Here is a 13,828-nt window from a genome sequence, read left to right as displayed (position 1 = left end):
TTCCTCTGTGCAAAAATGACTGCAATTTTACTCTATAATCGTTTGGGGGGTGGTGGTGGGGAGGGATAAGGAAGGGACGATAGCACACAGGAAGCTGTAAGTGAAACCATACATTCGCCTATTTTTTCCATTTCTAGCGGGGCAGACATTGCCAAAAATCACCATGAGCATTCATTCCCTGAGACGGTAACGATGGCCAAAATTTGTGGACCTGCCACATGGACGACAGAAGTCGGCTCAAGAAATTGACCATCCTTGGTCAACGTCCTACGACTAGCAGAAGACATATGGAGGGGCTTTCTCTGCTGAGCTCATGGTATGAGCATGGGGAGTCTTCTACAGAAGGGGAGACAGGACAAATGCTGTTCTGTCACCCATGGGATTGCTCTAGTAAATAGACCAGAGAAGCAAAAGTACAAACCAGAGAAGACTCATCTTCCTGGGATTCACTGTTAGCCATGGCTGCACATCCCACAGTAGGGCAACCTCCTTCTCCGGTTCCGAGTAGACACAGGCTGGGGGTTCCAGCCTGTGATGCAATTCTGAAGGTTCCAAGTTCAAAACAACATTGCTGAGAGATGGCAAAGGCATGGCAGAGCTGGGATCTCTCTCTCCTTCCGGGTCTACTTCAAGGTGTCGTTCAGGGGTTGTCAACAGGCAGTCATCTGGGGGAGTTAAATTGCCTCCAGGTGTCCAGACAAGGAATCTGTTCAAGAGCTGCTGACCCAGAGACCAACCTGGCTGCCACATTCTGAAGTTTCCGGACTACGTACGCACAGCAGCCATTTTGGACCCCACCGTGCCTGCACAATTGGCCTCCGAGTGGCTGAACAGGCCGGTTTTGGAAGGCAGGGAGGCCAGCGGTGGGAGGGGGAACCTCCGTGGACCCATCACCACCTCGGAGAACCCCGCTGGTGGAGTAAGTTTAAAAAATTAACGTCAAAGTGTTTGCGGATCCCTGAACGTGTTTAGTCTGGGGTTGAGCCAAACCAGGGGTGGTTCGGCTCAACCCCAAGCCTTTGAACCGAACTGGTTCGACTTCAAACTGGTTCGGTTCTGAACCTGTTTGCACATCCCTACCACACAGGGAGGAAGTAGAGGGAGGCAAGCTGGGGTGACAGTGAGTGGGGGGCCACAGAGGCCAGCAGTGGGTGGATGGGGGGGGCCACAGCAGGTGAGCAGTGGTGGGTGGGGCACTGAAAAAATCTACCCACGAGTCACCACCAACACTGTTGTACTTTGGGAGCACGTGGTCTGGATGTCTACCTGGAAGGTTCCCCTAAAGCAGGGTTTCTCAACGTGTGGGTCCCCAGATGTTATTGGACTTCAACTCCCATGATCCCCAGCCTCAGTGACCTTTGGTTGGGAATTATGGGAGTTGAAGTCCAATTACATCTGGGGTAGGGGTGTGCACGGAACCGCGGAGTTGCGGTCCGGCACTGGGGTTGGGGATTCCAAACAAGTTCGGGGGGGGCTTTACTTACCCCCTCAAGAATGCCTCCGTATTTCTTGAAGTAAGCGGGCGGCATACCTCCCTGCCGCCCGCTTCATTCCCCCTCCTCCGTGGCTGCTACTGCTGCTAATCTTCGCTTTGAATCAATACTCAATCGGGCGGCAGGGTATCTCCCAGTCCCTGCCGCCCGGCTCTTCAATGCCCCCCGACTTAGCTTGAATAACCCTGCCGCCCCAGGACCCCTGCCGCCCCTTCCCTTCCCTTCCCTTCCCATGCTCAGGGGGTCGGCAGGAGAACTCCCCCGCCGACCCCGTCCCCTTCCCCGGGCGGCTGCACTCTAAAGTTAGAGCGGGCGGCGGGAGAGCTCCCAGCCGCCCGCTCGCTTCCCCGGCTGCGGCGCTGCAAATGGCTTCTTGGAAGTGCGCCTGCCCTATGAGATACCCTGCCGCCCGATTGAGTATTGATTCAAAGCGAAGATTAGCAGCAGTAGCAGCCGCGGAGGAGGGGGAATGAAGCGGGCGGCAGGGAGGTATGCCGCCCGCTTACTTCAAGAAATATGGAGGCATTCTTGAGGGGGTAAGTAAAGCCCCCCCCCCGAACTTGTTTGGAATCCCCCACCCGAACCAAAACCACCCGTGCCTGGACCGGTCTGGAGGCCTTTAGAATGGCCTCCAAACCGGTCCGTGCACATGACTAATCTGGGGACCCACACGTTGAGAAACCCTGCCCTAAAGGCTGAAGGGCAAATCATCATTAAATGATAAACATTAAGATCAATGTATTTTACCTCAAACAAGGCCAAGTTTCTGTCATAGTAATCTCCTCCTTTGCCAGCCTCCGAATTGTTGAGGAAAGGACTGCTTTCTTTATGGTTGCCATGACCTGCAGAGAAGAAAGGAAACAGCTTCTAGTTCATGGGAGGAAGAAGGCCTCAGAATTCTGAGGAAAGGACTAGGTGGAATTTGCTCAGCCTCGTGGTCTCAAGTGTCTTCCACACATATTAATGGTCCGGGCCCTAGTTACCTGAAGGGCAGTCACCTAATGGCACAGCGGGGAAGCAACCTGCCTAGAGAGCAGGAGGCTGTTGGTTCGAATCCCCGCTGGTCTGCTTCCCAGAATATGGGAAACTCTTATATCAGGCAGCAGCGATACAGGAAGGTGCTGAAAGGCATCATCTCACACTGCGTGGGAGGAGGCAATGGTAAACCCTTCCTGTATTCTACCGAGAAAACCACAAGGCTCTGTGGCCGCCAGGAGTCGATACTGACTCGACGGCACAACCTTTCCTTTCCCTTTCCGATCTGAAGGACCACCTACTCCCAAGGGTTTCTGCCGATTGATCGGATCATCAGATGGGGCTCTGCTCCGCATGCGGACGGTGAGAGAGGTTCGGTTATCCTACCCAGTTTTCGGCTGTGTGAACAGCCTCCAATTCTGTGCCAACTCCAAGAACCGCCATTTGTTAACTAGCTAGAGATGGAACCAGTTAGGAATCAAACCACATTATGAAGCTATTCTCACAAGCAGCGAAAGGCAGGCTAGGGAAGAAGCCCGTGTGGCTCCTGGCGGTGGCGTGGGGGTGAGCCCGCTTAAGTAGCCTGCCGCTTAACCAGGTCTAAGTGATCATGTGTTTGCTGTGGGTGCTTTCAGCCACGGTGGGCACACACAGGGTGGAGGGGGCTCCCAGTAACGCACTGTGCACTCATGCATTCTTGGAGCTGGGGGGGGGCGAGTTGCCACACAGCAGCGCTTACCTGTGCCCGACCACTGGAGCGCCCGAATGAGGCACGGGAGCACCACAGGGAAGCTGCTGCTCATCTGGGCGGGCGATCTGCCCACCCAGCGACCAACAAAGGACCGTCTGCAGGGAAGGTTAAGGTTAACCCTCTTTCCCCACAGTTAGCGCCAAAGCTCTTCTCACTGATTGGGAGAAGAGCTTCTCCATTTGATACCCTGTCCTGTCCCAGCTGTGGGTTTGTAGTGGGAGCATACACCCTCTTCTGGATCATTTGGCACATCCCAGCTCCCAGGACTTGGAGGTAGCATGGTATAGTGATGAGAGCAGGGGTCTCAAACGGCAGCCCTCCTGTTGGCCTGCAATTCAGGGGATGGGCCCAGAGCTCAGCTGCAGAACATCCGTTTACATGCAGAAGGGCCCAAGTCCAATTCCTGACATTCCTAGGTAGGGCTGGGAAAGACTCCTGCCTGAAACCTTGGAGAGCTGCTGCCAGTCAGTGCAGATGAGGGGTGAGAAAACCTGGCCCTCCAGCTGCTGTTGAACTACAACTCCCATCATCCCCAGCTGTAATGGACAAAGGTTGGCCACCATTTTTGTGGCTGGGGATGATGGGAATTGTAGTTCAACAACAGCTGGAGGGTCAAGTTTGCCTACCCCTGGTATAGACTAATGGTCTGATCCTGTATAAAGCAGCTTCCTAGATCTCTCCGGGAGGACATTCCACATTCCAGTCTACATGCTACATCATTTTGTAATCTAGGTCAGCGCTTCCCCACCCTTGAGTTCCCAGATGCTGGACTACAACTCCCATCACTCCCAGCCATAAGGGTCAAAGGTTGGGAAACCTCGATCTAGGTACCTTTTAGCAGCACCAGCCATTGGTACCCCCAATTAAGCGACTGGCGGAGTCACCGTTTAACTTTGTAGGTCATTTTCGGCACGAGGGGATTGAAGCCAAGTAGGAAGTGAGTGTAGCGATTCCGTGTCAGTTACAGACAAAGGTTTCTTTTGAGCTCTTCACAGTAGTCCTTAGCTACAGAACCCAATGCTCTTAAGTGGTTACGTAACAAAAACCATCTCTAATCTATGTAGGACTCTTCAGATAAAGCTTCTCACTGGCACTCGGAAACGTGGGACGGACTTCCAAACCCAACACAAAGATTATCCGCCTTCCACGGAGCAAAATAAACATGCTGTCCAAGGGCTAAGCCCTCTACTTTTCAGCTGGAACATCTCCAGCTTCGCCATCACTTCTCCTACCAATCGTGGAGATGGGGAGAGGAGGATCCTCCCATAAGGAATGTGTCAATAAAGCCACATTCAAACTCTTCCTCCCTGCCCCCTAAAATGTGTCCACAAATCTCAGGGCAGCCACGAGAGCGTCGACCACAAATCTGCAGGCAACAAGCCACAGGCAAGATCAGAGGCTGGTTCTCACGACCGATAAAATCTGGCTGAGAGTGGGGCTAGCCAGATTTGCATGATTGTCAGAACTCATAGGAACACAGGAAGCTGCCTTCTGTCGAGTCAGACCATTGGTCCGTCGAGTTCAGTATTGTCTACACAGACTGGCAGAGGCTTCTCCAAGGCTACAGGCAGGAGTCCATCACAGCCATATCTTGGAGATGCTGCCAGAGAGGGAACTTGGAACCTTCTGCATGCAGATGCTCTTCCCAGGGGAGCCCCATCCCATAAGGAGAATATCTTACAGTGTGAGACATCACACATCTCTCATTCAAATGCAAATATTTGCATACAGGACATAGGAAGCCGATTTCTACCATGGGACCATTCAGCTCAGAACTGCCCACACAGATAGGCAGCTCTTCTCCAAGGCTGCAGGTAGGAGTCTCTCCTAGCCCTATCTTGGAGATGCCGCCAGGGAGGGAACTTGGAACCTTCTGCACGCAAGCATGCAGATGCTCTTCCCAGAGAAGCCCTGTCCCCTAAGAGAAATATCTTACCATGCTCTCACATGTCTCCTATTCAACTGCAAACAAAAGTGGACCCTGCTTAGCATAGGGGACAATCCATGCTTGCTAACACACCACCTTAAGTGGCGCAGCAGGGAAATGCTTGACTAACAAGCAGAAGGCTGCCGGTAAAAATCCCTGCTGGTACTATATCGGGAAGCAGCAATACAGGAAGATGCTGAAAGGCATCATCTCATACTGCACGGGAGAAGGCAATGGTCAACCCCTCCTGTATTCTACCAAAGAAAGCCACAGAACTCTGTGGGCGCCAGGAGTCAAAATCGACTTAACGGCACACTTTACCTTTACCATGGCACAGTGGGGAAGTAACTTGGCTAGCGAGCAAGAGGTTGCGGTTTGAATCCCCACTGGCATGTTGCCCAGACTATGGAAAACACCTATATTGGGCAGCAGCGATACAGGAAGATGCTGAAAGGTATCATTTCATACTGTGCGGGAGACAGCAATGGTAAACCTCTCCTGTATTCTACCAGAGACAACCACAGGGCTCTGTGGTCACCACGAGTCGACAATAACTCGATGGCACAACTTTACCACAAGACCAGCTCTCCTCCCACAGTTCCACTTCCCTGCAGTCTAGGTTGCTCCTAGAAGGACCACCCAGCTTTCGTACCCAGGTTTTAACCAAGGGTGGAGGAGAGGAGAGCACTCCTCTCCCAATTCTGCAATCACGAGAACCCTCATGCTGCTTCAATCCAGCACCGGCACCCAGCATCCATCCCCCTGCACAAAAAACCATGGAGAGTTGTGGCTAGAGTGGCTGCCATCGATGGACGCACTAGCCTGAAAAGCACACTCTGTGATCCCAAAGCTTGAGCAGCTTCGGCAGGGCTTAATCTGCCTCCTGCTCCTTCGTGGCCAAGGAGAGGGCAGCTGCAGGCGTCATGAAGCTTTTCCAGACTGCTGGCAGCACAAAGCATGCTGGGGTGGCCGATGTGCCCTTGGGGACTTTGCACTGAGGGGTGGGGCTTGCAATCATCGAATTCAGCGATGGAGTTCTTGGCGGCCATGCTTGTGGGTTTGCAGAGCCACGCTCAAATGTGGGGCATTTTAAATTTCCCCGCAATTGGAGAAATTCTGGATTTTGAGAATCCAGAATTTCCTGATCAAGCCTCTCCAGTTAACTGGCATTTAACCAGGATTGAATCCTAATTATCTATCCTGGTTAAATGCTGGATTACCAGGGTGGCTCAAACAGGATTGCCCTGAAATTCTGGGTTCTCACAATCAGCCCTGGTGGGCTCACTAAACTGGATTCACTTTTTAACCAGGATCCTTGTGATTGTGTGAACCCAGCCAAAATAATATAATATAATATAATATAATATAATATAATATAATATAATATAATATAATATAATATAATATAATATAATATAATATAAAGGTTCCCCATCCCAAAAGAACTCACAGTTTAAAAAGAAACATGGTGGACACCAGCAACCACCACTGGAGGAATGCTGAGTTGGGGTTGGATTGGGCCAGTTGCTCTCCCTTTAATAAACCTAAGAGAATCACCACTTTGAAAGGTGCCTTTCTGTCCGGTTAGCAGGGACTTCTGAAGCACTCAGAAGTCATCCTTCTGCTGGTCCAAAGAGTTGCTCTCTCTATGCTCCTTTCAAATCCCTCTCATAAGGCCCAAACATCGTCAGCCAGAGCAGAGAGGCTCAAAGTCAAGATCACCACAAGGGCATCCTATTTTAATCTCTGTCAATATGTTGATTTGGCCATGGCAGGCAGAGCATTGGCTGTATTGTTATATTCTCTGTGGGAGTACACCAGCTCTCTGCCAGAAGCAGCAATTCGCTAAAAACACCTTCAGTTCAGTTCTCGCATTACCCGCACATTTTCGATTTCATTTCCTTTGACACATATGTCTTTCTTGAGAAATGCTGTTGGTAGGCTGGTCATTTCATCAAGCAAACAAGAAGATGGTATTCAACATTTCCAGACACATCACAGGAGAGCTACCTCGAAACCACTCAGTGTAACTCATGTCTAGGAAAGGAAACTGGCACTTGTCTGATGATTCAAGAATTCCAAGGTCAAGTATCCTCAGCCCAGTCCAAGCAATTCCCCAAGATGATGCTTCAAGAGAAATAATGCAAGAAGCCATCTCCCCATTTCCCAAAAGAAGGGGGGATGAAGGGGGATGAGCTGCCAGATCTGATCCACTGAACCACACCAGCATGGCATCATGTCCCCATCCCCAGATACCTCCGGTAGCAGGACTGAGACAGAGAAGGCTCTAGATCCAAGTCTATAGTCTCTGCCTTGGGGAGCCTACAATCAAAAGCCAGCCCCAGATCCTCTCTGAGGGAGAACATTTTGTAAGCCACTCAGATAAAGGGGACTGGATGCCCAACTAGCCCCAAGATGTTCCAGCTCCCTGCAGAGGGTAGAGCTGGAGGCCAAACAGACACAATCTGTCCACAGTATGACTCCAAGCCATCATTTGAGGCCCTGCCCCCTTAAATCCCTGCTTATTCTCAGCCAAGCAGGCAAGGCTTGGGCACTCAACCAGCCTGTTTAGCTATCTGGGTGCTCCGATGAGCTCATATCACTGTCAAAGCAACATCTCTCTCACTTGGGAGCTCTCCCAGGTCCTGAAGAGCTTCCCCCTGAAATCCAAGACCCGTTGCCCAGTCCCTAATGAACAGGGCCAGGTGATGGGATCCATCTGAACCAATGTTTGAGCTGTACTGGGACAGGACAAGAAAAGGATACAGTAGTTAGATCTGACTCGTATATTGTTTTATTGGGGAAGAAATTGATAAAAATACTAGATTTTGTGATGTCAGAGCATACCGACATCACAAGAATACTGACATCATAAGAAAGGCCCTCCTGGATTGTAGGTGGCCAAGGATTTGCCACCACTTTCTGGGTGGCCGCCAGCCCACAGCGAGGTGGGGGCAAGGGGAAATTCCCCCCTTTTTCTTTCTGAAAACCACCGCTGTGTGGCGGGATGGGTGATAGCTGCAGCGAGTGGCGGGGGAGAGGAAAGCACCCCCCACCCATTACACCGCCTAGAGGTGTATATATCAGGCAGTATAAAAAATTGATAAATAAATAAATAAATAAATAAATAAATAAATAAAATGCGGCTGTGCCGCTCCAGCGGGATGGGGTGGCAGCGGCTGCAAAGGGGAAGATAGTGGTGGGGAGAGGGGAAAGTCCCCCCCTTTAGCAATGCCCGCTGCTGTGCAGAGGGATGGGGCAGCAAGGGAGAGCTCCTTCCAGCTCCCCTCTTCCCTCCGAAATGACTGCATGCCCCAGTTAGGGGCCTTTCTCCACTGGCGTTTCCAATTTGCCGCTCCTCAAATTTGTGCCTCTCCTTAAATCCGCCACTGCACATATATGAGGATAATTTCCTCACAAGAAGGCATGTTGTGGGATGGGGAGGGGAGAGTTTGGCGACAAGTTTCCCAAACGTTAACATCGCTTTCAGAATGCACCTCGCCATTACGGGAACAAAACCGTGAAAGGGAGCACCTCTTTCCCAAAGCGGAAACGGATAAAGAACTGTCTTGGGTCAGAAACACCGTTCACTTGCACTGCCCTCAGCTGAGAATGAGCTTTTTGCAGAAACCTAAACTGGAGGATGTAGCCCATGATTTTGCTAATAAAAAGAGCTGCAAAGTTAATGTTTTGTGTACATTTACTTAAGTCACAGCTAATATCATTAAACTTAATCCAGTGATCCAACACTCTGCATTGTACTAATATATCAGAGAGTCACCACTTCAAATGGTGGAACATAGGAAGCTGCCATATACTGAGTCAGACCATTGGTCCATCTAGCTCAGTATTGTCTTCACAGACTGGCAGCGGCTTCTCCAAGGTTGCAGGCAGGAGTCTCTCTCGTCTCAGCCCTATCTTGGAGATGCTGCCAGGGAGGGAACTTGGAACCTTCTGCTCTTCCCAGAGCGGCTCCATCCCCTGAGGGGAATCTCTTCCAGTGCTCACACTTCTAGTCTCCCATTCATATGCAACCAGGGTGGACCCTGCTTAGCTAAAGGGACATGTCATGCTCGCTACCAAATGACCAGCTCAACTTCTAAAGATTGGCTCCAATCTTCTGCTCAGACTTGCCACCATCTCTGTTCCTGGGGTTGATTTTGGAAGATATAGAGCTGGGGGTGGCAGCTGACGTCAAAGCCAGCTGACACCCAGCGTTTGACCTTTAGTAGTATTGAATCTTGCTTCCAGTTCAGTCAAACTGGCAGCCTGGGGCACGGGTGTTTTTAGGAAGGATCGTTGCCATGGCATGTACCAATTATTTTCCTTTCACCTTTTAAATTTCTTTGATCAACACCACAGAGCAGATCTTTAAAAGCATAACTTTCACTATGAGTTGGTCATTGGAGCTGAAGATGATGGGAGTTGTAGTCCAACAGCACTTGGGGACCCAAGGTGGGGAATTCCTGGTTTTTTTTAAAAAAAAAATTCCTAATCAATCCATGTCTCCGAAGATGCTCCCCAATGGATGGCAAAAATGGATCTCACATATGAATTCAACAAAGCATGTCAATAAGTAAATCATGGCCTTAAACCAGGAATTCTCAAACTTGGGTCCCCAGATTTTGCTGGACTACAACACCCATCACCTCCTGCCACAACGGCCAAAGGCCATTGTGGCCAGGGGTGATGAGAGTTGTAGTCCAACAACATCTGGGGACCCCCCCCGAGTTTGAGAACCCTGCTCTTAAACTCTATGTCAATTCCATTCACATCCCCCCCACCCCAGATTATTCTGCTACTAAAAATCTCTCTGCCCTGTTAAAAAGTTAGCTGAGAAACAAGGATTCCATTCATCATTTTGTTTAGTGTTTTGTTTTAAACACCACCACAACCAGAGGCAGTTGCAGGGGAGTAACAGCAGGAGGGAGGGCATGCCCTCAACCCCTGTCTGTGGCTTCCAGCGGCATCTGGTGGGCCACTGTGCGAAACAGGATGCTGGACTAGATGGGCCTCCTTGGGCCTGATCCAGCAGGGCTGTTCTTCTATTCTTAGAGGCTGGTCTTTTATACAAGCTGATTGGTTAGTGATTGGGCAGCATGTGACCCATTACAAAAGAAAGCGGCTGCTGTTCAGAACCTGGAGGATTCTGAATCCCCTCGTCAGACCGGCCAAGCTTTGGTTGCTACTTGGCTCATCCATCTTTTCATCCTCGCCTTAATTGGCCGCTTATTGCCCCCTTGGGGTTTCCAGACAGAGTGGCAAGGGCTCTGGACAGCGTGGTGTAGTGGTTAGAGTGCTGGCCTAGGACTGGGGAGACCCGAATTCAAATCCCCATTCAGCCATGAGACTCGCTGGGTGACTCTGGGCCAGTCACTTCTCTCTCGGCCTAACCTACTTCACAGGGTTGTTGTGAGGGGAAACTTAAGTATGTAGTGCACCGCTCTGGGCTCCTTGGAGGAAGAGCGGGATATAAAATGTTGATGATGATGATGAAGATGCTGAAAGGCATCATCTCAGATTGCGCGGGAGGTGGCAACGGACAACCCCTCCTGTATTCTACCAAAAGAAAACCGCAGGGCTCTGTGGGCACCAGGAGTTGAAATCGACTTGACAGCACACTTTACTTTTACCAGCCACTTGGAGCATCTACAAGTGGTGCATAGGAATCTGCTATATACGGAGTCTGACCATTGGCCCATCTAACGCAGAATTGTCTAAACAGACTGGCAGCATCCTCTCCAAGGCTTCAAGGCAGGAGCCTCCCTCTACTCTACTTGGAGATGCCAGGGATTGAACCTGGGACCTTCTACGGGCAAAGCAGACGCTCTGCTATTGAGCTATGGCCCCATCAACATTCATAGGGGACCAGTGTTCCCTCTAACAAGAACCCCCAAATGTTGTTGACTACAACTCCCAGAAGCCTCAGCTGCTGGGGCTGGATAGGGCCAGTTGCTCTCCCCCTGCTAAATACAAGAGAGTCACCACCTTAAAAGGTGCCTCTTTGCTCAGTTAGCAGGGGGCTTCTACCTACCACCATTACGTTTGCACCAAGCAGCAGTTATTTAACAAAACAGATCCGACGGATCCCAGCCTGAAGCGCACAGGGGTGCAGAGGATGAAAAACAGGAACTTTAGGGAAGAAAGACTACAAAATAAGCTTACTGCAAGAATTTGATCTTTGCGTTTGCAAACAGCGAAAGTTTAAGGAGCAACTCCTCAAATTTGTTTAAAGAGGAGAGGAAAGCTACCATGGGGGGGGGGGAATACATTTTGGGGACAGAAGCTATGAGTTATTAGGTTTGGCAGGGGCATTCAATGTAATGAGGAAGAACTCTTCAAATTCCTATGCTGGGGGTGGGGGGAAAGGGTTTGCACCCCTGTCTGCAAGAAAGACGTAGCATTTTCCTATTAAAAACTATTAAAGTTTTACAAAGCCTACAGGCAAAGGTGGACATCAAAATGACAGAAGAGTGTTTTGTTTTGTTTTTAAAGAGCGGGGTTGGATGTGGGTGGGTAGGGGGCCCATAACAAAATATAAACTAGACTGGACTAAACTGGATAAAATACAGGTTCACCCGAATGTCCCCAAACATAGACAACTAAGGAATGAATGACAGGAGATATCCGGTGGCATTCACATTTGAATCAACTGTTTGGGAAAGGGGAAGGAAGGGTATGCAATCCTGTGTGATACACAGTTTGTCTACTCTCCCCCCACCCCAAAAAGGGTTGGAAACACCTTAAAATGAACTATATTTTTAAAAAACCAACAACACACCACTACTTTAAGGGTATTCTCTTCAAGACGAAGTTCCCTAAACGCTGATCAACCACATGTTCCTAGGCAAGACGACGACAAGAAGGATTCCAAATCAATTTACCAACTGGAAACCATATTTCCAAAGTGGATGCCCAAAACAACGCACCAGGGGAGACTTCTGAAAGAAGACGGAGTTGGAGCCGAAGAAACCCTGGAAACGGCACCCCCCCGGAATCAAGAAGTACCTACCCCTTCGCAAGAACCCTTTGCCATTCTCCGCAACTGGGCTCACCATCCTCCCTCTTCGTGCAGTTCTTCTGGCCACATCTAGCACCAGTGAGCCGGGAGAGGAGAGAGAGGGCAGATTTAATTCAGCACTTCCATGGAAGGACACAACTGCCTCTGACCAACTGACTCCCTCCTGCAGGGCTGAGCACATAATCGATCACTCATGCACACACCCCAAACAGAGTTTCTAACAGAGAGGCAATGCTGAAACCGACACTGTGAACATATATATTTTTCCAACCAAAGATGAACCTAGAGCGCCTTGCCGAAGGTGACATCAGGAAGGCACTTGAGCTGCGGCCGAAATCTAAAATCATCCGACAATCTGCCTAAGAAGCGACCGCTGACATAAAAGCATGGGAACACACAGCCACCGGACCACAGCTGGGAACTCAACAAATGCACAGCATCCACGCTCAATGCACGCAAATAAGAATATCCTATTCTTATTAGTAGTATTATCAACCCTGCTGCTGCTAAGTCACTGGTAGCAGGTTCACATATGAAGGTCCTTTGAAAGTAATGTAGGAAGCTGCCACATACTGAGTCAGACCACTGGTCCATCAGGCTCAGTATTGCCTACACAGACTGGCAGCGGCTTCTTCAAGGTTGCAGGCAGGAATCTTACTCAGCCCAATCTGGAGATGCTGCCAGGGAGGGAACTTGGAACCTTCTGCATGCAAATGCTCTTCCCAGAACAGCCCTGTCTCCTGAGGGGAATATCTCACATGTAGTCTCCTATTCAAGTGCAAACCAGGGCAGACCCTGCTTAGCAAAGCGAACCATTTATGCTTGCTACCACAAGACCAGGCCTAGGTGGGACTTGTGTGTGTGGACAAGCCACGACAGATCTGGCACTGCAGATCAACGCTTGTGCACCTCACACAAAATCTAATGGCAGACATCCAGACTAAGGAGGTGCCAGTGCTGCGTGAGAAGCTACGATGCTCTCAGCGGCTTCCTGGACTTATGCAGCACCAGAAACTCAAATGGAGGTAGTGGGGGAATGAAGCAGCCCCTTCCCCTGGAAGCACTCTGTGCCATACCGAAAAAATATGTCCCTGGTGGCTGCAGGACCCTCAGGGACATAATTTCTTGAGGCATTGCATGATTCCAGGGGAAGTGGAAGTCATCAAAACTTGCCCCCCCCACACACAAACACTATCAGTTAAAATTGGCCAGACATGGACCTATCTTGGCCTACTAGGGGTATCATTTGGGGACAGCCCATGGGGCATGGGCCCCCAGTGAATTGCTCAGTGCCCCAAATCTCATCTGCCAGCTCCTCCTCCATGACCTCTTCCAGAGAAGTAGTAGTACAGCAGTGGAGGCACCTGCACAGGGCAGGGGAGAGAGCTCCTAGCCCTACCAGTGTTCCCTCTAACAGAGATTTCCAGATGTTGCTGACTACAACTCCCATAATCCCCCCACAAAAGCCATTGCAGCTGGTCTTGTGGTAGCCAGCATGACTTGTCCCCCTAGCTAAGCAGGGTCCACCCTGGTTGCATATGAATGGGAGACTAGAAGTGTGAGCATCGCAAGATATTCCCCTCAGGGGATGAAGCCACTCTGGGAAGAGCAGAAGGTTGCAAGTTCCCTCCCTGGCAGCATCTCCAAGAGAGGGCTGAGAG

At 50.3% G+C, this 13,828-nt stretch overlaps 1 protein-coding gene across 5 annotated transcripts in view; it reads right to left on the bottom strand.

Moving 5' to 3' along the window:
- Nucleotides 1–13,828, bottom strand: part of SLC12A4 (solute carrier family 12 member 4) — a 78,685-nt gene that overhangs the window by 43,923 nt on the left and 20,934 nt on the right. For 4 of the 5 annotated variants that reach the window (XR_008311248.1, XM_053270950.1, XM_053270951.1 and 1 more), the window contains exon 2: nucleotides 2,241–2,335. Coding sequence is in view for 3 of the 5 variants with exons in the window: in XM_053270950.1 (XP_053126925.1) it covers nucleotides 2,241–2,335 (95 nt within the window). In the remaining 2 variants the exon portion in view is untranslated. Of the gene's footprint in view, nucleotides 1–2,240; nucleotides 2,336–12,158; nucleotides 12,226–13,828 lie in introns of those variants that run through there. The other variant, XM_053270952.1, reaches the window with a different exon arrangement.

This window comes from Hemicordylus capensis, chromosome 9 (genome assembly GCF_027244095.1).
Source record: "Hemicordylus capensis ecotype Gifberg chromosome 9, rHemCap1.1.pri, whole genome shotgun sequence".
NCBI classification, from domain to species: domain Eukaryota; kingdom Metazoa; phylum Chordata; class Lepidosauria; order Squamata; family Cordylidae; genus Hemicordylus; species Hemicordylus capensis.
The sequence above is the reverse complement of the archived record's forward strand: the minus strand, read 5'-3'. Positions and strand labels throughout refer to the sequence as shown.